The sequence below is a fragment of the Gymnodraco acuticeps genome, unplaced genomic scaffold, assembly GCF_902827175.1.
Source record: "Gymnodraco acuticeps unplaced genomic scaffold, fGymAcu1.1, whole genome shotgun sequence".
Lineage (NCBI taxonomy): Eukaryota > Metazoa > Chordata > Actinopteri > Perciformes > Bathydraconidae > Gymnodraco > Gymnodraco acuticeps.
The window spans coordinates 1,167,955-1,191,453 of NW_022991219.1; the positions used below are offsets into that span (position 1 = coordinate 1,167,955).

General features: G+C 42.1%; 1 protein-coding gene across 1 annotated transcript in view; it reads left to right on the plus strand.

The window, feature by feature from the left end:
• Positions 1–23,499, plus strand: part of LOC117561630 (adhesion G protein-coupled receptor E5) — a 29,372-nt gene that overhangs the window by 3,312 nt on the left and 2,561 nt on the right. Inside the window, exons 2-14 of the mRNA XM_034239160.1 lie at positions 3,694–3,768; positions 4,823–4,969; positions 5,052–5,177; positions 16,752–16,895; positions 17,217–17,260; positions 17,460–17,570; positions 17,656–17,809; positions 18,228–18,347; positions 18,431–18,630; positions 18,757–18,924; positions 19,520–19,714; positions 20,860–21,077; positions 21,216–21,374. Of these exons, the coding sequence (XP_034095051.1) occupies positions 3,694–3,768; positions 4,823–4,969; positions 5,052–5,177; positions 16,752–16,895; positions 17,217–17,260; positions 17,460–17,570; positions 17,656–17,809; positions 18,228–18,347; positions 18,431–18,630; positions 18,757–18,924; positions 19,520–19,714; positions 20,860–21,077; positions 21,216–21,374 (1,861 nt within the window). The remainder of the gene's footprint in view (positions 1–3,693; positions 3,769–4,822; positions 4,970–5,051; positions 5,178–16,751; positions 16,896–17,216; positions 17,261–17,459; positions 17,571–17,655; positions 17,810–18,227; positions 18,348–18,430; positions 18,631–18,756; positions 18,925–19,519; positions 19,715–20,859; positions 21,078–21,215; positions 21,375–23,499) is intronic.

Genomic DNA, 23,499 nt, shown 5'->3' on the forward strand with positions numbered 1-23,499 from the left:
CTGTGCATACCTGTTGCCTGAACTGCCCGTGTAGCTATGTGTGCAATTTCTGATGTGGTTCTGTTGGTTATTGTGCATTGCTTGCCTGGATTTAGCTGCAGGTGTTCAGTCTGAAGTAGTTGTTTTATTGCAGTTGTTTAATTAGCACAGGGTGCTGCTATCCGAAAATCAGCACCGCAGATAGCATGCCATATAGGGCCCGATCACCTGAATAGATGAGATTGTTTATATTTTTGTGTTACTTTTGGACTACGGACTGAACTAATTACAGAGACGAGGACTGTTGCTGCACTTGCAGTGTGTGTTAGTGTAACAGATGTAAATATGCAGTGGGGTTTATTTAATTTAATTTTGTATAATCACACACATTCTGTGTTTTATATTATTGTATTCTGTGTTCTTCATTTTATTGAATGTTAAATACCTGGCAAGGTCGGAGAGCTGTGCTCAGGAGTTTATTGTTGTGAGGACTTTAATTTCCTTTCTTTGTGATTTTACTTTTTGTATATATTGTGTCCCTCACGTTTCCTCTTCCCTTTTTGTAAACGTTCCAAGCAATGAGAGGAGTCACTGAGGGAAATGTATGTAAAACTGATCATTTTATCTGTTATCAGATTCAGACATTAAACAGAGATCGTCTCAACTTTACGCTGACTCGGCGGGTCTCGTCCATTATCAACACAACGCATACTGATACTTTGATGTGAACGTAAAACTTTAAAGGTCTCCTGATTTAGTTTGTGAATGAATGCTTCTTATTTATTAATTACCGAATCTGCACTGCGCATTGAGCGGCTGGTATTGCATTGGTGGGTGGAGGTTGGCATAAATTAATAAGAAAATGCTTAAATTAATAAGAAAATGCTTAAATTAATAAGACGAGAGAGTTTCAGCTGGAGAGTGCATGCGGACCTGTCGCTTAGATAACAGGCGTGTGTAAGTCCTGCATCTGTATGATACAAATGTGTGTAAAATGTTACCGGGCGCTGTAATCACTCATCTGGTTACGTTATTGACCACCCCCCCCCCCCCCCCCCCCCCCCGACCCAAAAACATTGGCTTCCCCTACATTTTTCCCCACCCCACGCTACTGCTTATATGGTGACTTTTATCCTGTAACAGCGGTCACAACATGTGAATATGATAGCAGAAGGTGTGAAATTGAAAGAAAAATGTTTTTAAAGCCACATGGGCAGCATCAGTAACCTTAACCCTTTAAGACAGGAAGCAGAGCGCAGCCCTCCAGCTGTGTGCAGATGTCATGTATGGATGAGGGTCACAGTAGCTGCTGTGTGGTGAGAAACGGTCTCTGCACGTCTGCTCCACAGACAGTGTAAAACCAACCCAGAGTTGTGGCAGCATGCAGAGGTCTGAAGGCACATGAATCACAGCAGGAATCCTGTTTGAGGACGCCACAAACCCTGACAGGATGGGGACATTTCTGGTTTATACAGTACATCTGTGTCAGACAGACGTTTTATAGGCTTACCACCAAACAGCATATTTTTTACGTACAGGTTAGTTACACAGTACAGAAATATGCTGTTGTCGTATATAATTATATTGCTATATTTGACATTCCCAATGTTCTAAAGTAGTTTTTGATTTGCCAAATAGTTATTAGGCCAGGTTTAATGTAATTTATTGTTATTCAGTGAACTAATGTGATATTGATATTTGATATGATCACAATGGACTCTGTAGCCTATTTTCAATCCGTTATTTGGGGAAATGGCTAAATAATTAACTATTTGGCAAAATGGTTATTAATGTTTTTTTTTTAAAAATAATTACATTCAATGAACTAATATGATATAAGGATATTTTCATATAATATTGTTATTATAACAATCGATTACTGTTACTTTTGACCTCATTAATGTAAAGCCTTTTTCCTATATTTATCAGATACGCCCTTTTTTTTAGTTCATATGATATAAAATCTTAGTTCCAAAAAGGCGCATGTGACTTTATTCCGAATTTAAAAAAAATAGAAGAATATTTTTTTCAATGAAAGTCAAAATATTGTTCATTAAGTATATTGTCATCCACATGTTTATGAAGTTTGAAAGATTGAATTTAATAAACAAAGTCAGGATAAAGTATGGTCATTTTTTGTTTTGGCTCTCCTGTAAAGTTGGTCAAATGTCACTTACGCCCCTCTGGTTCTCACCCCTCATAGTCATTTACATTGTGGAGTTTTACAATCAGAAGTCGTTTACAATGTCAATCAAGTTTGAAGACAATATACGACTCAACTACTAAACACTACTGTTGACTATTTCATGATTAATCCCCTTAAAAACAGAAGCGGCAATCATCATGTATGTCTACATTCACATGATACTACATACATGATACCGGTTTGTTTTATTGGTACTACATGAACAATTATAGTAACAGAGCAGCAAGTTATTAACACCATTAGAAGTATTTTAACCCAGTAGTGTCTTTACAAAAGGTGGGCAGAAGCAGAAATCCCCTTCATTTTCACATAATGATTTGTAAACATGTGACTACACAGTTTAAATGACTCAGCATGACTTTTGACGAGTGTAAAATGAGGCCTTTGGGCTATAGGATATTGCAGTTACTTTCATAATGCGACTCAATACACAGATAAATAGACAGAGAAAGAGTTAGAGAGAAACCCTGGTGTTGCCTGCGTTTATAGCCTCCACTTTCTAGCAGCCTATAAGATAATGCAACAGGAAGAGCAACATAATAAACTAAATCTAGCTACATACAGCTTATAAAGAATGAAGAAAGACCCACTGAGAGGATAGTTTATGTTACAGACTTCTATTCAAATTCACCACTGTGCCTACTGGTGAATAAATGTCAGCTGCTAGCTGAGCACAGAGTCACTCTTTGTATATGTCCACAGTTATTAAGGCATAAAGTAAGGCTCAGTCACAGACTCACTGTCAAACGCTGCCTGCTTCTCCTAAAGAGACATTACTGTGGGAAATCCACCAACAACAGAGGCCTCATTGTGATCGGGGGAGGGAACACAATGTGAGGGAATGGGGGTGCTGTTTTCTGCCTTACCACTGAATCATGAGTCAGGAAATGTGATTGACACGTGTCTACTGTGGTGTGCGTTTAATCTGACAAGCCGGGGTAGAACCATGGGTGTAGATAAACAGGAGGAATAAAACAATCACACTCAAATAAGTCGCGCACATATGTAGTTCAAAAGGTGGAATACATAAAAACACAAACATTAACACTCTCCACAGTTGTTGTCCCGTGAATTAATAAACATACTCAGCCACTACAATGGGCTCCAATGGAGACCCATGTATCAACAAGACCAAGAGTTGTAATGAAGGCTGAGTGAGCTGTAAAAAGCATCATCACTGGAAATCCGGTGATAGCCCAGCAACAAAACTGCATGTGATTCACAACTTTTAGTTTGGGGAAGTTTTGTAATATGTTGCAATTTGATCAGAGGCAAAGCGCTCTAAAAGGCAGTGGCAACATTTAAAATGGAACACCACTACTGCACAGGGCTACAATTGTTGCTCAAATATAGCATCATCACCAGTGTAGTGGCTTCTGCAGCCAACTTTTATAATAATAATTAATAAGAACACCTGAAGTGGGCATTAGTGGTATGTATGGTTGCTCTGCTTTATACACGTCTTACTTGTCAATGGAACTAAATGACCTTTCTCTCTTTCCCTGCAGGTGTATTGGTTATGGTGAGGGAATGTTTGACTGAATGTTCCCTTGGCTTCAACACGGCAAGAGGGAAATGTGTTGGTAATAATCTGCCATTACCTCAAATGTTAAGCATCCCTTGTCATTGTCTTGCCTTTGTCTACTATTGCCATTATTGTTGTAGTTAATACAACAGCTCTCAGAGATAAATGGTGTTCCAATGCAATACCTCTTACTGGAGTTGAACAGGAAAAGTAATTTTTTTGTATGACATTCATCTTGTTTTTCCATTTTAGGCACTGCTCAGTGCTCTCATTCAGAGTGGATTGCAAAGAAAACATTGTCAGTATTAGATGTTAAAAGATGATTGGATCCTTGCAGTTTTAATCAGCTAACAAAAAGAAATACAATGGAAAGAGGAGCTACAGAAAAAGAGCTAATCAGCTAATCAGAGCTAATTATTCTGTTCTTCAGAAATTCTTCTGTTGTTCTTTACATCTGTGATCATGTCCATTCTACAGTACTGCAATACTACCTGGTACAAGTGTTTGTCAACAGCTTTAAAATCAAAACTGCTCCAGCTGTTAAAAATCTGCTCACAGATTGTTGGTCAACCTGTCAGAGACTCTATGACTCAGCCTATCATAACAACCTGGTGAGGCTGTCCAACAACATCATCTCTGACCCAAACCATGTTCTGAACAGTGAATATGATCTTCTACCATCTAATCGGAGATACAGGGTCCCACCATTCAATAAGGTCAGACTGAAGCACTCCTTTGTGCATCAGTCCATCCTCACAGTAAACACAGAGCTAAATCCCAGATCAAATGCACGCTGAAGGCTCTTTGAGCAGCTTTTCTCTCACTGATTGTGCTGTTATGTTAAATGTTTGTTGTTTGTGTTTCATGTCTTGTGTCTGGATACTTGTCTGTTGATGTTGGACATGGAGCTGCTGTGACGCAAGTCACATTTCAGACTTGATCTGACCAATAAAGTATTATCGTACCGTATCGTATCGCAATCAGAGGCTGCTTCAAATCAAAATGAAATGTTTTCCATCTACAAATCAAGCATGTTATATTTTGTATTGACCTGTGAGATTAATTGCTTTAATTGTAATCACATTGCTTTATGTGTTTGTAACCAAATCCAGATAGGAATGAGTGCAAAGAAACTCCAGGCATTTGTCGGGGAAACGCAGATTGCTTCAACACGAATGGTAGCTTCTTGTGTCGTTGTCAACAAGGCTATACACACAGTAAAGGGCTGGAGAACTTCACACAAGATGGACACTGTCAAGGTAAGCCTGTGCATGACATTATGTTTGATCTGTGTCTCTTTGTTTTTAACTGTTTAACATATCTTTTCACTTCTTCTGTCAGAGGTAAACGAGTGCATTGGTTTTACCAATATCTGTGGTCCCGCTGCTCAGTGTACTAACCTGATGGGGAGTTACAAGTGCACCTGCAACTTAGGCTACTCCAAGAGCGGCTTTAGCAACTGCATGGGTGAGTGGTGTGTTATTATTATATTGTCGGTTATATACAAGCATGTCTGAGAAAAAAAAGAGACGTGATGTTTCTAGTAAATAACAGTACCAAACAGTGTTTACAAGTACAAGTAAAACGATGTCTCTGTCAATCTCTTGGTTGATTCTCAGAAAATGAATTGTTAACTATGTGAGTAAGTGATTTATCATGAAAACGTATATATAGTTCCAGATTGAGACATTTAAGGAGTTATGCCCTTTTGAAAAGTTATTTTTGATTCATTTGTGATTCATTTAATTCTTTCTCATTTGCTAGACAACTCAATAATAGTATTGCCTGCACCATATGCTTCTGAGGTGTAATGAATGGGTGTGTGTTTACTTTATGAAAGAGTAAGGACTCTTAAACTGGTCACCTTTGTGGTGTATATTTTCCTACTTGGGTTGCCGTACGGAGTTGTCCAATAGAGAGGCGAAGTCCCGCCCATCTACTTCCGGTCCATGGGACCTTATTTCAGAAAAATAATGTATTGAAGTCAATGGAGAGAGAAAACTTATCTTTCGATCCCGTTGGAATTGTGCCATGAATTACACATGATGTTTGTCAATCTTAAAAAATAATGTCCATGTAAAAAAAGTAACAGTTTGTCGTAAAACTGTTGAAATATAAGACTATGAAAAATACGCAACTAGAAAGACTACAAATCCCAAAGTCGCGTAAGTGATGTCACAATTGTTTTCCTCCACTAAGAGATAGCTAAGATCAGCGCCATATCGATATAATCTATCTATATGACGCTGGCTAAAATAAGATAACTTTAACAAGATGGCTGTGTGCTTAGTACCAGGTTGTTATCATACCAGCAATGGGTGTTGCTCGTTCTTTCGCTTCCCGTCTGATGAAAAGACCAGGAGTGGCTGGATCAAGTTAGCTACCTACCTAGCTAGTAGCTAGCACGTTAGTTAGCATTACAGCCTTGTAATTGTTATTAGCCTTAATATGAAGTAACATTAAGTAACCCACAATGTTAAACAGTAAGAGTAGTAGTCATATTTCGTGAACCCTTTGAAAAGTACTGTCACTGGTGTGATCATTCTATAATACACAATTTAAGCCCGGGGGAGAAATGCTAACGCTAGCATCGGCGATCGCCGATCTTTTCTACTTCATGCTATCTGCACAAATGGTTGACATTAAACATTAAAAAGACCAGGCAGTTCAGAGAGAATCAAAGGAAGGCAGCTTTGCATGACATTCTTCTGGACGTGTTGCATTGTGGTGATAGTGAGGGTAGTCAATCGTTTTGTTGACAAGACATTGTCAACAAAACAGACCATTCTGCCGATAGGAGAGGACGCTGGCGTGGTTTGTTCGCCGCTTTCAGTTCGTGTTTGAACATATTTGATCTGATTTTTCTTTATACATCGGTTAGTTATATATAACATCTGTCAATATTGGCTCCAACTGAATCGCTACTTTGTTCAAGTAGTTTTCCGTTACCTATTTGCTTTTTCCTGCGTACCGGACCCTAGCCTGCTAGCCCGTTTGCTACCAGCCTCCAGCCGTTGGCCGTCAACAATCTCGTCAACTCCCTGCCGTCAGCTGGCCACTAACATTGGACACCCTCGTTGCTGCACAACACAGCTACGGTGGGAAAAAATATTTTTAGCTGTCCCGGTGGGGAAAGCCCTAGTAGCCGTGACCGCTACCTCTACAGCTAGCCAACCTCCAGTCACCTCCAGCCGTTGGCCGTCAACAATCTCGTCAACTCCCTGCCGTCAGCTGGCCACTAACATTGGACACCCTCGTCGCTGCACAACACAGCTACGGTGGGAAAAAATATTTGTAGCTGTCCCGGTGGGGAAAGCCCTAGTAGCCGTGACCGCTACCTCTACAGCTAGCCAACCTCCAGTCACCGGGTGGCTAGCATTGCTAACGCTAGCATTGGACCGCTCTCCTTCTTTTAGTCTCTTAGCCTTCATTCCACTGACTCCCGCAAAATCACTGATTGTCAACAGAAACTTCGCTACTCACCCCGATCACCTGCCATGATGTGTGCTTTCCTGCTGTCTGACATTAATCCTCTCAAGAAGTTCGTTGTGAGCTGCATCCTTCCCGGCCGACATGACTGTCATACTCCATCGCGGAACTACTCCAGCTAAAGCACACATCCACTCCACCATGCCCGACGATGATCTCCGCCATCGGTGAGCATGGACTGCTACAACGACCCAAATACATTCACCGAAGCTCCGGACGAAAGTTTGTTTACTCCCGGTCCGTCATTCCATCTCATCCATCTGGTCTGCTGCGCGCACTGACACACCCCCTCCATTTCATCATCACAACAACCAACACGTGCACTCTGCCTGCCTACGCCCCCTTCCCAAAGCACCCCAGCCTGTTCAAACTCAACCTCATCTTAAACTTGCTCTGTTTAACACCCGGTCTCTAAACAACAAGGGTCTCATTCTCAATGAATTCATCACTGACAATAATATGGACTTTCTCTGTATCACAGCAACTTGGCAAAAACCACAGGAATACTTCTCCCTCAACCAGACAACACCCCCAGGATATACATATATTGAAAAACCACGCCACCATGGGCGTGGAGGTGGAATTGCCACAATTCTAAGAAATAATATAAAAACAATTGCAATAAACATCCCTTGCCCCTCCTCATTTGAACACCTTGCATTTAAACTGTCTGGTCCAAAACCCCTGGTTACAGCAGTCATTTACCGTCCCCCCAAACCAAACCCTGCTTTCCCCTCGGATCTTGTTGAATTCCTCACACAACTTTGCTCTATCTCTCCATCCGTATTATTACTTGGTGATTTCAATATTCATGTCGACTCAAACGACTCCAATACCGCTTCAGAACTCCTGGACATACTCAACTGTTTCAATATCACACAACATGTTGATTTTCCCACCCATAAAAAGGGTCACACACTGGACCTGATCTGCACCACTGGCATCGCCATCAGCAACCTGACCACCTATGACCTCACCATCTCCGATCACCTGGCCCTCATCATGGACATCCTAACCCCAACCCCCCTCATCAAGCAGAAGCACACCATACAATTCCGGAATATCAAGTCCATACACCCCTCCTCCCTCTCCTCCCTACTGGCTGACACCATCCCTGACTTCACTGTCACCCAGAATGTTTCCCCTACTGACCTGGTCAACACCTACAACAATGCTCTCTCCTCCTGTCTCAACCAACTCGCTCCAATAAAAACCAAGTATGTCTCTTTCACTCACTCGGCCCCCTGGTACATTGATCATCTCCGTTGCCTCAAAACGAAAGGTTGCCGGCTCGAAATACATGCTAAACGAACTGGTCTCACTATCCACAAAGACATTTATAGACTGCACCAACAGCAGTACAAAGATGCCCTCAACAGTGCACGCTCCTTCCACTACTCCTCTGTAATACAATCTGGCAGCAATAACCTAAAGTCCCTTTTTTCAACTATTAACAAGCTCCTCAACCCCATGGATAATATCTCCAACTCCTTCACCACCTCAAAGTGTGAATCCTTCCTCTCATTCCTCCAAAGCAAAATTGAAATAATACACAGCAACATAGCCAACTCCTCCGTCTCGTCCACCACCCATCCTTTTCCGGAACCTGCCTACCCTCCTCCTTCCAGGCACCCTTTTACAGCCTTCAGACAAATTACCTCACTGGAAATAGTTGCCCAAGTCACCGGCATGAATACCTCAACTTCCATCCTGGACCCCATGCCCTCCACCCTTGTCAAGGCCTGCCTCCCCCAACTCACTCATCTTATCACCACAGTCATTAACTCCTCTCTGTCCACTGGACTCGTCCCCCCTGATCTGAAACTCGCTGCTGTCACTCCCATACTCAAAAAACCTGGTCTCAACCCTGATTCCCTCAATAACTACCGGCCCATCTCTAACCTCCCATTCCTGTAAAAAATTCTGGAGCGAACTGTTGCCTCCCAACTAAAGTCCCATCTGGACTGCAATAACCTTTATGAACCTTTTCAATCTGGTTTCCGTACTGTCCACAGCACAGAATCTGCCCTACTCAAGGTGACCAACGACATTCTCCTCTCTGCTGACTCTGGTTCCCTCTCAATTCTCATTCTCCTTGACCTAACAGCCGCATTTGACACGATCAACCATTCCATCCTCATCAACCGCCTCCAGTCTTCCATTGGCATTACCGGTACTGCCCTCTCCTGGTTTAAATCCTATCTCTCTGACAGACATCAATTCATCTCCATTAACAACTCCAAATCCCCCACAGTCAATCCCCCCGTCAATCATGGCGTCCCTCAGGGTTCTGTACTTGGTCCCCTTCTGTTCATCATCTACATCCTCCCAATTGGACAAATCCTCCGTCAACACCAACTCCAGTTCCACTGTTATGCTGATGACACGCAGCTCTACCTCTCAACAAAATCAATTTATCCAACCACACACTCCCAGCTCAGCACCTGCCTCACTGACATTACAATTTGGAAGCAAAACTATTTTCGAAAACTTAACTGTGACAAATCGGAACTTATAATCATTGGCCCAAACTCACTTACCCGCTCAACCCAAGATGTTTTGACATTGTCAACCCCTCCACTCACATCCGTAACCTTGGCATCATCCTCGACCCCACCCTCACTTTCCTCCCTCACGTCAACCAGGTCACAAAAAACGCATTCTTCCATTTAAAGAACATTGCCCGCATTAGACCGCTGCTGAAACTCTGATCCATGCCTTTATAACATCCCGACTGGATTACTGCAACAGCATACTTTTTGGATCACCTGCATTCACACTAAAACAACTTCAATATGTCCAAAACTCAGCTGCCCGCTTGCTCACCTCCACCCGACGCTCCGACCACATCACCCCTATCCTCCATGACCTCCACTGGCTCCCCATCAAACACCGCATTGACTTTAAAATATTACTTTCACTTTCAAAGCCCTCAACAACCTTGCCCCCCCCTCCTACCTCTGTGACCTCATCCAACGACACAACCCCACCCGTCGCCTCAGGTCTGCTGAAGCTAACCTACTACAGCCCATCAGGACAAAGCTCCGGACCTGGGGTGACAGGGCCTTCGCAGCAGCCTCCCCCACACTCTGGAACTCCCTCCCCAGTCACGTCAGATCCGCCAACACTCTCACATCATTCAAACAATCCCTCAAAACTAACCTTTTCACTCTTGCCTTCAACCCCTAATCAACTAACCCCTTGCCCTTATTCCTCCTAGCTTAGCACTTTCTATTTTTGTTGTTATTTTGTTTTACTTGCTTGTAAGCGCTTTGAGCACCAGGAAAAGCGCTTTATAAATGTAAAGTATTATTATTATTATTATTACAGTAGTGACGGCCATCTTGGTGACGTGTGTTGTTCTGCGAGACCAGAGATGTAGTTCATTGAGCGTTTCACACAAACAAATGTGTTACTTCACAGTTTTACGACACATTTTAATTTTTTTGACTTGCAAAATTATCTTTTAAATTGACAAACATCATATGTGTAATTTGTGGCACAATTCAAACGGGATCGAAAGATAATCTTTCTCTCTCCATTGACTTCAATACATAATTTTGGTGAGATGGTGCGCCATATAGAGTGGCGAAGTCCCTCCCTTTCCGGGGGACCTCCATCCATGGGACCTTATTTCGAAAAAAGTATGTATTGAAGTCAATGGCGAGAGAAAGATTATCTTTCGATCCCGTTTGAATTGTGGCACGAATTACACATATGATGTTTGTCAATTTAAAAGATAATTTTGCAAGTCAAAAAAATAAAAATGTGAAGTAACGCTTTTTTTTGTGTGAAACCGCTCAATGAACTACATCTCCCGTCTCGCACCACACACCAAGACGGCCGTCACGTTGGCACATTTCACTTCTTTCTTTCAGAATGAGGCGAAAAGTATTAAAAGAGGTGAAAATCACTACAAGCCTGGGCATGTTGAGAGCTGTACATACACAAAAGGGGAGTTAGTTGGTTCCGTAAGAGCCAGCATGCAGGACTGGGATTCTGGGATTTGTAGTCTTTCTAGTTGCGTATTTTTCATAGTCTTATATTTCAACAGTTTTACGACAAACTGTGACTTTTTTTACATGGAAATTATTTTTTAAGATTGACAAACATCATATGTGTAATTCGTGGCACAATTCAAACGGGATTGAAAGATAATCTGTCTCTCCCCATTGACTAATACATAATTTTTCCGAAATAAGGTCCCATGGGTCGGAAGTAAATGGGCGGGACTTCGCCTCTCTATTGACTAACATGGGGAAAGAGACGTCTGTAAATCAGTGGATAATTTGTTTTTAACTAAATAAACTACCCAGTATTAACTATTGTATAGCCCTTATTAGAATCATTAGGTCCTTAAAGTTGTAAAATGCACTAAAAGCCGAATCTAGATTTATTTTCTCTCTCCATTCATTCTAGTGAGCCGAGAGTGGAAGCTCAGGGGGCGGGGCTTAAGGGGCGCACATTCTTCTGCTCTGGCAGCAGGCATGAAGGGTAATCTGTGACGTTTCGCTCTCTCAAAAGTTGGGCCATTTTGACTTCATGCTTCAGCTGCTCTCATAGGAAAGAACGAGACCCCGCCTCCCACGCTGTATCCAGTTCTTATTATATACATCCATGGTTCACACCCATTCATATAGACCACCTGCACTGGCACTGGCCTATATTGTTGGGCATTACACACATTAATGCCCAACAATATATGGACATGACAGGATCTAACCCACAACCCTCCGGTTCAAAGACGACCGCACTCCCTCGCAGCCACAATGTATTAAAGGTCCCATGTCATGGCCATTTCTACTGATCATAATCCCATTGTTGAGGTATACTAAAATAGATTTATATTGTGCAATTTTCCAAACTCACATTGGTTTCTCCTACAGCATCTCTGTATAGTATGTGTATACCCCCCCCCCCGTGAGCCCAGTGGCCGTCTGCGAGACAGCGAGACACAGAGAAACCCAGCCCGAAACACACACACACCCGCAGCCTGGCTGGGAGTTTGTATGTGTGCTCAGGCCAGGCCCGGACTGGCCATCGGGAGGACCGGGAGGTTTCCCGATGGCCTGGCCTGTTAAGTGGCCTGCTGGCCTGAGGATTTTTTTTTTTTTATGTATGTATTGTGAACGCAACGCTGCGCAAATGTGAGTCTGACTCTGCCTCACAGAGAGTGACTGGCTGTCTACATGATGTGGCCTGCCGACATGGCCCGTCATACAGATCATACACTAAAGCCCTCGATTGGTCTCTCATTCAAGCTCGGGAGGGTGTGTATGTGTGGCGGGCGGGCGCGAGCGTGCCAGAGAGAAAGCGCGCGCACCGGTTACGTGTTTTGTTGTTGTTAGCATCTGGTGCTAGCGAGCGGCGCTAATGGATATAATGAGCTGACTGTCAACAAGGTGGAGGAGAGTCCTCTCCTGTCAGACTGAGAGACTGATAACTACAGCTCAGGTGAGGTAAAGGACTCTTGAGTGTTTAGATCAGGGGTGCCCAACCAGTCGATCGCGATCGACCGGTCGATCGCGGGGAGATTCCCAGTCGATCGCGATATGTGTCTAAAAATAGAACAACAATATTCTGTTTTATCGTTAATGTCCTATAACATAATCTTCCTGTGCCAGAATAATGCACTTGAACGCATCAAAGCTTTGTGATTGGCCGGCGTGACCCCATGTGTCGGGGCGTGGCTGGTGGGCAGTGAGCACTATTTCGCTGACATTGTCCGTGTCAACAAGATTGTCAGTCCGCAGTCCGCACACACACACAAGACCGCAATTATGGCAGAAGCAAAAAAGCCCAACATATATAATTTTCACTCCGAGTGAGAGGATGATTATTTTTGTATCTATTCCAATTCAAAGTCCATCTGTCTCATCTGCAATGCGAGCGTGGCTTTATCGAAGAAGAGTAATTTAGGAGCGGCATTTCAAAACAGTGCACAAACGCTACGAGACGGAATTCCCTCCTAATTCTGCCCTACGCTCCAAAAGGGGAGGGGCCTGAAAGGACAGCTAAATGCACAGCAGTCCATTTTCACCAGGCCCAACAACAAGAGCAAGGCTGCTACCATAGCATCTTATCGTGTCAGTCACGTTCTTGCGAAACACATGAAGTCTTTCCAGGCTGAAATGACTGAGGGGGCTGTTCAAAAATCCTAGGGGGCGACTTTTTTTTCACAACAACGAAAAATACTGGCAATGTAATGAATTGACACACCAAGTTTTTTTTCATTCTCACTGCTCTACAATCTCTTTGCTTCTTTATTTGTATTCCGGATTGACCCCTCTCATTCTGTTATTTTCCTCTGATCTTTAATAATAGATAGTACATTATTAGATGCCTGCACTTTGTTAGTCACGTTAACAGACTAACATTGATTTCCTCAATTTATAAATGGACAGGCTCTGTAATTATACCATAACCTTTTCTCCTCTATCCCTTAACTCGTCTTCCTATACAGATTTATTTACTTACTATCTACTCTAGTCATGTCAGGATTAAAGACAAATTAATCTGGTTGATTTTTTATTTTCAGGATTGAATGTTCAAACCAAGACCTAAAACCTGGCATTCCATAAGAAAGTGACTAATATATAAACCAAATGTAATATTGGATCAAATACTGCACCAAATGGACAGACACAGATTAAAAATCCGTCACTAGATGTCGCTCATTGTACCAATACGGTTTATATAATAATAACATATTATTATTATAGTAAAAGGGCTCGCTTTGGCAAAAACCTGATCCATACAGGCAGCCCTAAATAATAACAGGTAAGCATCATGTGTGGTGCTATCTGTAGTTGTCTTATTTTTTGTCGATTTCATCTCGTTTTCACAGAGCTGTGGAAATGAATTTCTCCCTGGGGGCAATAAATCTAATTTAATATTCAATCGCACACTTGGCGATTGAGAACATACATTCGTAATTTACCTCGTTTAAATCACTTTTGTTCTAATACTATGGATTTAGTTGACACTACTAGCCGACTTTCTTTTGTCCAATATTTTGCGGGAAGGTACATTGAATTAGAAGCTTCTTATTATACATCCATGGGTAGAAGAAGAAGAAGTAGAGATAGAAGAAGAAGAAGAAGTAGAGGTAGAAGAAGAAGAAGTAGAAGAAGTATTAGAAAAAGAAATACACTAACGCTACAAACAGGCACAACACTGTTACTCTGTTTTTACTGACATGTAACATTTTATTTCACCTTGCTCTATGTTTTTTAACGCACATTCCGAAAATGGGGACTTTGCCCGGAAAACAGGGACGTTTTGGTCCCCCATCCGACTGTGTTTACAGCTAAGCACACATGCTAACATTAATTAAGACTACAAGCTCACTTGGGGTTGAGGCTTGTTTACACGTTGCTTGACTGCCTGCCCACATATCTGATCTAAACATAGTAACGTGTGTTGGGGAAAATAATTATTTAAAGTTATTTAATAATTGTGACATTTATTTAACTTTTCGATGGCTGAATGATGCTCAAAGTGAGGGGGCAAATAAAACAACTTCGGGGCAATGCCCCCTTTTGCCCCCTCGTGGCGCCAGGCCCGAGTCTTTCAAAGACGGCGAAGTTGTGAAAGAAGCTTTCCTGGAGGCTGCCGACGCGCTTTTTGGGGACAGTAAAAATAACAGTAGCATTTCAACAGGTTTTTGATATAATAAAAACTCAAGTTAGATACCGTTATTAATCAGCTGTAAGTTTTTGTTTGTTTGAACTTATTCATTATAATTATTGTACAAAATGGTATAAGATAAAGATAAAGGTTATAGTCTATTATCAATTCAGGTTAAGTTAAGAAACTAGTGTTGCTTGCATCCTATTTTAAAAGGCATTTATTTTTATACTCTACTAAATGCAACAAAAAAAGGGTTTGATTCTATTAATTTTGTCTTTTTTATTGCACTTTGGCAGCAGATTCCTGTAGCTTCAGATCTGAGTTGTCTTATTAGTAAGCCTAATTTATACTTTTGTAGCAACACTACTCAGTTTTACACAAGTAGAAGTGTGTATTTACCTGGTAGTAGGCTGTCAGTAATGGCTACGCCTGGACGCTTGGACTGGTAGATCTCGGCAGACTGGCAACTTTAAAAGTAGCTCTCGGTTCAAAAAAGGTTGGGCACCCCTGGTTTAGATAGTTAACTTAGTCTGAGTTATCTCAGTGGGTTGCCCCCGGACCCCCTAGAGGAATTGAGGTCCACCTCCACTTAAAATATGTTCACATGGATAGGTTCCTAAATAGATTTGCAATTTTTTTTAAAATAGTAACCCATGTCCATGTTTATTCTGGGGTAGTAGATTTAAAGTTTAGGGCTATCACTATGGGCAGCAACGCTGTAAATATTGACAAATAAATCCAGGAAAATGGCACAAAAGAAAACTGGTAGTGGCCTGGCTGGGTGTATAATTCCCGACCTGACTTATTGTCCCAGTCCGGCCCTGGCTCAGGCTAACTTCCGCGGTGTCTCGCTGTCTCGCCGACCCCACACCAGTGAGCCAGCTCACACTGTCCCGCTCCTTGCAGCAGCGAGCCTCGCAACATCCCGCCGAATGTGTGTGTGTGAGGAAGTCAGCGGATTGGTCCAAACGTAACGGCTCCGCGGACGTTACGTCATCCCCAAATACGTCACTATACCCAAGAAGTAAACAATGGAAAAAGATAAATCTCCAACGAGGCGTTCTGGGGCAGCATAGACAGGTCTTGTCTGTGTTAGAGTTTTACTCGCTACAGGGTGTACTTTGAGGGTTTGTGTCTCTGCAGACCGTTTACGCGCAGAAAAAGCTACATAACACATGGGTAATAACCGAATAGCATGACATGGGACCTTTAAGTGATTTACACAACTTCCCCTGTAAATTGTTACACTAATGTATGTTCTATGCTATATTAAATAACTATACACATAGAAACATGAAAAAACCCTCAAATAATGTATTAGAGGTTAGACCTCTATATTGTTAGCTAACATTAGCCACATACGCAACTACTCATACAGCTCAGTAGTATCAAAACCTCTTGGAGTATAGGTACATTCTACTGCAAATCCTATTCATTTGTGAGCGGTGATAATCTTGTATTTTTGGGAGTCCTCGAGCTTTTTAATGATGAACAAAAAAAACTCTTCTGACTGTAGCCCTGGTCATTGTAAAGCTTTGCTGCTCCTAAGAAATATTTCTACCGTAGATTCTACGGTAGATCTTGAAAAGGTCAAACCTGCTTTTGATTCATCATGATTCAACTCCCCTGTACTCTCTGTACTCTGACCTAAACCCCAAAGCCTTCCCCTGCCTCCCGCTTGAACAAATTGTAGCTCTTAAAAACATCTCACGACATGGGCTGCCTGTAACGTTCAGAGGTGTTTCTAAAATCCTTCTGACTACAAAGAAAAACGTACACCCCTCCATTGCAGAGATGATTTGTCCACTTGCAATAGGTTACTAGCTATATCCAGATTTGTGTCAGACTTACCCCACGGGAAGCATTGCCCTTGTGTAATGTCAGTGATTGCTTATGTATCTGTTTCCTCTCCTTACACAGACATAAATGAATGCTATGAAGCTCAAATGAAACAAGAAGACCTCTGTGGAGGTGAAGGGACTTGCATTAACAGGAATGGGAGTTACTGGTGCAGCTGTTTAAAAGGATACACCAACTACGGCAACAACAGCACAAAGTGCTCACGTGAGTTTACAAAGTCCCTCTCTATCATCACCGTTACTTACTGTCATGTCTTTGTATGAAGCCTCGATTTGTTCACACCCTCCCTTTATAAACTTCCCATCACAAATACCATTGTAGTAGATTTTCATATTTTATGTATTGGCTCATCTGATTACAGATAATCTGTGGTGTAACTCTCACAGGATAATATGCATGCATTTCTGTTCAGAGCTGCTGCTTTGTGTAGATTTGTATTGCACTCCTCTGCTATCAATGCATGCTGTTGTGAAATGACAAATTCAACCAGTGAGATGATTATCTATTTCGCTCTGTTCCATCTAGCACTCAAGTGTGACAGCTTCAATGGAAACGGTGGACCCGCCTCGGTAAGCTGCATGTTTAGATATACAATTTTTAATTTTTTCATTACATTTGTCCCTGCAGCTGATATAAGATATAGTCCAGCACTGTGGGTCTTTCTAAGAAACATTTAAGCCAATTTCCTCTATTTCCAGACCTCCCTGCAGCCCTCTCTTTAGTATAGGGCAAACTGAATACCCTTATTATTCTGTCTCCGTCTCTTAGTCGCTTGGAGGCCTGGCAGACATTTTGTTCATGATGAGAAACAGCTGTTTGGCTCTTTCTAACCCAAGTGCTGCGAGTGAAGTGAAGACTGATGGAGAGGCGCAACTTGAGGTAGACAAAACACAAACATTCTTACACATACAAAAACACAAACAGTATTCTCAAAACCTGCTCTCGCATTCTGCAACTTGAACAGAAACTATTCACTGCGGCCGAGTCCATCCTGTCCCCCGGGCAACTGAACAGCAGTGAAGATGTGAGCGGACTGCTCAGCACGGTGGAGAATGCTATTATGCTCATTGGACCACAACTGAAAGATAAACACACCAGGATGGAGACCACTGAGACAGGTTAGGGTGGTGACAGCTAGTGATTAACATACTGTATTTGAGAATTCATAAGCTTACAGGTCATTTCTATGGATGAGGATGCATGCTGAGTTCAATGGAATACTTATCCTAAAAAATGAACAGTTGCATATCCATTACTCAGTCTGTTTTAACTCTCAAAAAAGAGTTTTGTTATGGTCACTTCTTCCCAAACACATGCATTTTTGCTACAACCACTATTTAAAGCATTCATTTGATTTCTTGTTCAACGCGGAGGAAAGGAGAAAAACAAAGGTTTTTTCACAAAATCATGTTAACACTGGTTGAGTAATAGATTTACAAATGGTCATTTTGTGGGTGAAGTATTCCTGTAATAAATGAAGGTGAGAAAACTGTGATGTAAACGTTGTACTTTAAATTGAGTTATTTACTCGAATAGAAGTTGAGATTGCAGTGCAGAGGGGAAAGACTCGGCCCACAGGACCAATTCAGCTGACCAATGAGGTTGCTACACTCGACACTGACTGGACAACAGCAGCTGGGACGGGGCCATACCCTGGTAAACCACTTTCCTCATCTCTTCTGACAAATTTGTCCCAATTTTAAGTTTTATCGATGATTACTATTATATTTCTAAAACAGGTTTTGCTCTGGCTGCATTGTTGAGCTACAAGAAGCTTGAGAAATCGGTTAACCGGTCGTTTGAGGGGCTCAAAGGACATGAAAAAGACGGAGTGACTCCTTCCTTTCAGATCTCCTCCAAAGTTGTGTCTGTTGTGGTTTCTAATCCCAATACTCAGCAACTGAATCGCAACGTGACGATCACCCTCAGACATCTACAGGTAGTCTCTTCTGTCCTGGAGTCTTCTCAGTATGGCATTTCATCTTTGCTCAACATTTTTAGAAATGTTCAAATTCTTTGTATATATTGAGCCTGCTTTTGACATGATGGTATTGTTTGTGCATAGGATACAGAGGAGTCGGATGAGCTGAGCTACATCTGTGCGTACTGGAAAGAGAGCGGGACCTGGTCCACAGATGGTTGTTATCAACAGGAGTCCAATGCCACACAAACTGTGTGTACATGTGAACATCTGAGCAGCTTCGCTGTGCTCATGGCTCTCTACCCCATGAAGGTATTAAGCAGACAAGGCAAATAAAAAAGCCATAACATTTAAATGTTATTGGGAAAAGGCCAACTTTAAAAGGCAATAAAAGTCCTATAAAACATTCACTTTTCATATATTTAATTACTTATTTTACAAATGTAGGATTTATTATTTGTATTGATGAATTCATGTTCAGTCTTATGCAATGTTTGGCCCAAGCAGGCAGCTGTTTTAAGTTAGTAAATTACAACATAGTCGAGCATTTAGCTACTGAAGAGGTAGATATTTCTCTCAGGAGTTGATGGAGACCAAAGAAGAGATTAAATATTGGCCTACCAGCTGCTAGTTGGCCGGAAACACAACTCTAAATCATTTCCGATGTTTCCTCGTAAATTCTTAGTGTGTAAATACGCAGCTGTTTGCTTGTAAGAATCACGTTTATGAAGTGATAATACTTGAATGTTGTGTTTACAACTCGTTTACGCTGCCTCCAAGTGGCCAAAAGATGAGTTATTCTGAGGGACAATAAACTTGCTTCTCTATTTCCGAATCTTCCTTAATACCCACACATACATGATGTTGTAAATAATACACTCAGGATCTAATGTGTCTCCTTTCTTAGCACTCCTTTGGGCTCCAGGTGGTGACCAAGATTGGGCTGACCATCTCCCTGCTGTGCCTCGTGCTGTGCATCCTGACGTTCAAGTTCTGCCGCTCCATAAAGGGAACCCGCACCACCATCCACCTTCACCTCTGTATCTGCCTCTTCGTAGCTGACCTCTTCTTTCTGGCCGGCATCTCACAAACTAAACCTGTGGTATGTGTGCAACAAAATCGTGTATTCAGTTTCAAGAACCGCAATAACTTCACTATAAACATAGTCTATACAAATACATACATTTTATTTAAATGTTTACATTGGGTAGAACATTTCATTTGTGTTGACACGCAGTGAAGCCTGTGTAAAACTCAAGAGGCACATTCACTTTCGAGCGCTGCCTCAACATTAAACCTTAAACCCCTCTTCCTGCCACATTACAGTTTAAAACCCCTGTGGTTACTCTAAGAAACAAAAAGAGGAGGTGGTAGAAACTGTGGCTGACAGGGGAGTGGAAAAAAACTAAAAAGGAAGTTTGTTTGTACTTCTTTATGTCCTGTGTCTTAATCAATGGTGGAAAGTACCTGTGAATTATTTGCAGTTTTTAGGAACCTGTACTTTTCATTTATGCAACTGTAAATTGTACTCCACAAAATTTCAGAAGCACATATTTAACCACTTTATTCGGATTTTACTAAAATGATTCCGCAGTTCTTATGAAAGTATTTAAACTTAGCAGTGACCTGGTTCAATATTTTTTAAACTGTTACTAAACTGTTATTCATGGTAAGTTTTAAAATGGCTAACATTAGTACTTTTACTTAAATTAATAAAGTTTCAATCTTACATTTAAATAAATGTCTGGTAAGTCATTATCTATTGCCAAATAAGGTTAAAGAATAGTGATTGAGCCTACTGATAAAAGCACTTGTATTTAGAGTACAAACTGGGTGTCTTTGGCGACATAACCTGGAAAAACACAAGCGTTCTTGCGGAAGTGAAGAGAACCTAAAACACACTAACAATTGCCCCTTATAGTCATATGATGAATAAATGAAAATCTTCAACATTGTTACTTTAAGTTGGTTGTAATGATTTGTAATGATTTATGGACTTTTTTGTACTACTATTTTGAATGCAAGGATTTTACAACATTGTAAAACAATTGTTATATTACTACTTCTTACTAGTCTTGTTTTGATTAATCTAACTCTAATTGAGGTCATCATGATGATGTAAAACAGCGCGGTGATTTATTTTTCAAAGAATTGTCTCGATCAGATTACTGCTGTGAGACATTTCATCCTGTGCTCCTTCCTCTCTGACCTTATCTTCGTCTATGTTGTCATGTCATACTATAACAGGGTGGGTGCAGCTTCGTCGCAGCGATGCTCCATTATTTCTTCTTGGCCATGTTCACCTGGATGCTGTTAGAAGGGGTGCAGCTGTACCGTATGGTGGTCCTGGTGTTCAACGCCACCATGCGTCCCCTCTACTTATACCTCACTGGTTATGGGACACCCCTTGTTATCGTCGTTATTTCTGCCATCATTAGACCAAGCGGATACGGCACTGACCAGCAGTAAGTGTTACATCTGTTAGCATGCGCTTGATGTGTGAAACTAATGACATCATTGCATTACACCAACCTGCTGCTATCTATGTCAGTGATGTCAGCAAAACTCTTTCCTGCACATGTGTTCTCCTTCCTCTCAACCAGCTGCTGGCTGTCCCTGAAAGACGGCCTCATCTGGAGCTTCTTTGGCCCCGTGTGCTTCATCATCATCCTCAACGTCTTCTTCTTCTTAGTCACCGTCTGGAAGCTCGCCCAGAAGTTCGCCACCCTCAACCCAGACCTCACCCAACTGCACAAAATTAGGTGTGTGTATGTGTATGTGTGGCCTAGCATTACTATACTTGTGGGGACCTAAATCTGTTTACACAGTCACGTGTGGGGAGTCGCCTCCCTTATGGGGACAAATTGGAGGTCCCCATGAGGGGAATCATTAATTTTAGGGTGAAGACTTGGTTATGTTTAGGGTTAGGGTAAGGGTAAGGTTAAGGGTAAGGGTTAGGGTTAGGCATGTGTTGGTTATGGTTAAGGTTAGGATAAGTCTCCAGGAAATGCATGTAAGTCAATGTAATGTCCCCTGAAGGGATGTATACATGGTATGTGTGTGTGTGTGTGTGTGTGTGTGTGTGTGTGTGTGTGTGTGTGTGTGTGTGTGTGTGTGTGTGTGTGTGTGTATAATGTGGCCCTCACCTGGCCAAATGGTGCGGCTTTGGGAGCTGAAAGATGGATGGATGGAAAGAATGTGAGAGTTTTGCCGGGAAAAAATGTAGCCAATGTTTTTCTAGTACCAACTCTGCTCCCTAATGACGTGCTGAGGGGCTCCCCCCCCCCCCCACTCCCCACTCCATCTACTGAATGCTCATTTTTCACTCTACTGCACGTGGACAACACACTGTATAAACATGACTGCTTCATCAATTAGTGATGCTCAATTTAGTCCAGGGTATTGAGCATGAGAACTTTTTGTGCTAAAATCCAGTTAAATGTTTTTCATTAAACAAATAGCATTCAATTATAGTGATAAGGTTTCTGTCGGTGGAAAATGATCTCATCCACATTTCAGAGGTTTTTCATATTCTAAGGACAGAAATAAAACCTTTATTTAAACTTAAAGGTCCCATGTCATGCTTGTCCAGTTATTACCCGTCCCCTTGTGTGTTATGAAGGTTTTTATGCATGTAAACGGTCTGCAAAGTCACAAACCCTCAAAGTACACCCTGTAGTAAAACTCTAACACAGAAAAGACCTGTCTATGCTGCCCCAGAACGCCTCGTTGGAGATTTATCTTTTCCTTCCTGGGTACAGTGACGTGACCATACCCAAATGGACCCATTGGTCCGTGGAGCTCCTCACACACACACACACACACACACACACACACACACACACACACACACACACACACACACACACACACACACACACACACACACACACACACACACACACACACACACACACACTCTCTCAATGGCGAAACAGTGATGCGCTGGGGTGGGTGCTAGTGGAGCCTCGTGGCGGTGAAACTGTGGCGCGCTTACACTGTAGGTGTGCCGCGTTTGGGGGTGCTAGTGGAGCCTCGCAGATGGGGGTGCTGCAGCCCCCTCAGCAACCCCGCCTTCCCGCGTCCCTTCGCGATGTCTCGCTGTCTCGCAGACCCCATGCAGCTAGCAGGAAATGAACCCAGCTCACACTCTCCGCTCCTCGCAGCAGCACTCCTCGCAGCAGCGAGCCGCGCAACGTCCCGCCAACACGGCACCCACACCCCACGCAGCATTCTCACCTGTTTGTCATTACTGGTGTCATTTTCTGGTTGCTAACAAACGCCATTGTAACACATAATCACTGATGTTCCGCTGTAACGGTGGTGGACTTATCAGAACAGAGTGGGCGAGCTAACCAATCAGAGCACACTGGGCTCATAGGGAGGGGGGGGGGGGGGCAGGAGCTCTAACAAGCCGTTTAGGACAGAGAGTGAATACACATACTATACAGAGATGCTGTATGAGAAACCAATGTGATTTTGGAAAATTGCACAATATAAATCTATTCTAGTAGACCTCAACAATGGAATTAGAAATGGCCATGACATGGGCCCTTTAATATAGTCATATCCTGGTGTAAATTAGACTTGCTACTTATTAATAGTTCCTTTCTTGTCTAAACCTTTTTATTTCCCTTCCTTCCTCCTTACCTTCTTTCCCTACGCCCCCCTCCTGCCTATTTCCTTCCTTCCTTTCTCTTTACCTTCCTTTCTTACTCCCTTTTTCTATTCCATCCTTTCTTCTTTTATTCCTTCATTCTTTCCTTCATTTTCTTTAAGATTTAAGATAATCACCAAAAAACATGTTCATCAGTGGCCTTTAGTTTCTATTATTCAATCTGCTCTTAGTAGACAGTTAACAGCTGCTTTGCTCAATACCATCCTCCC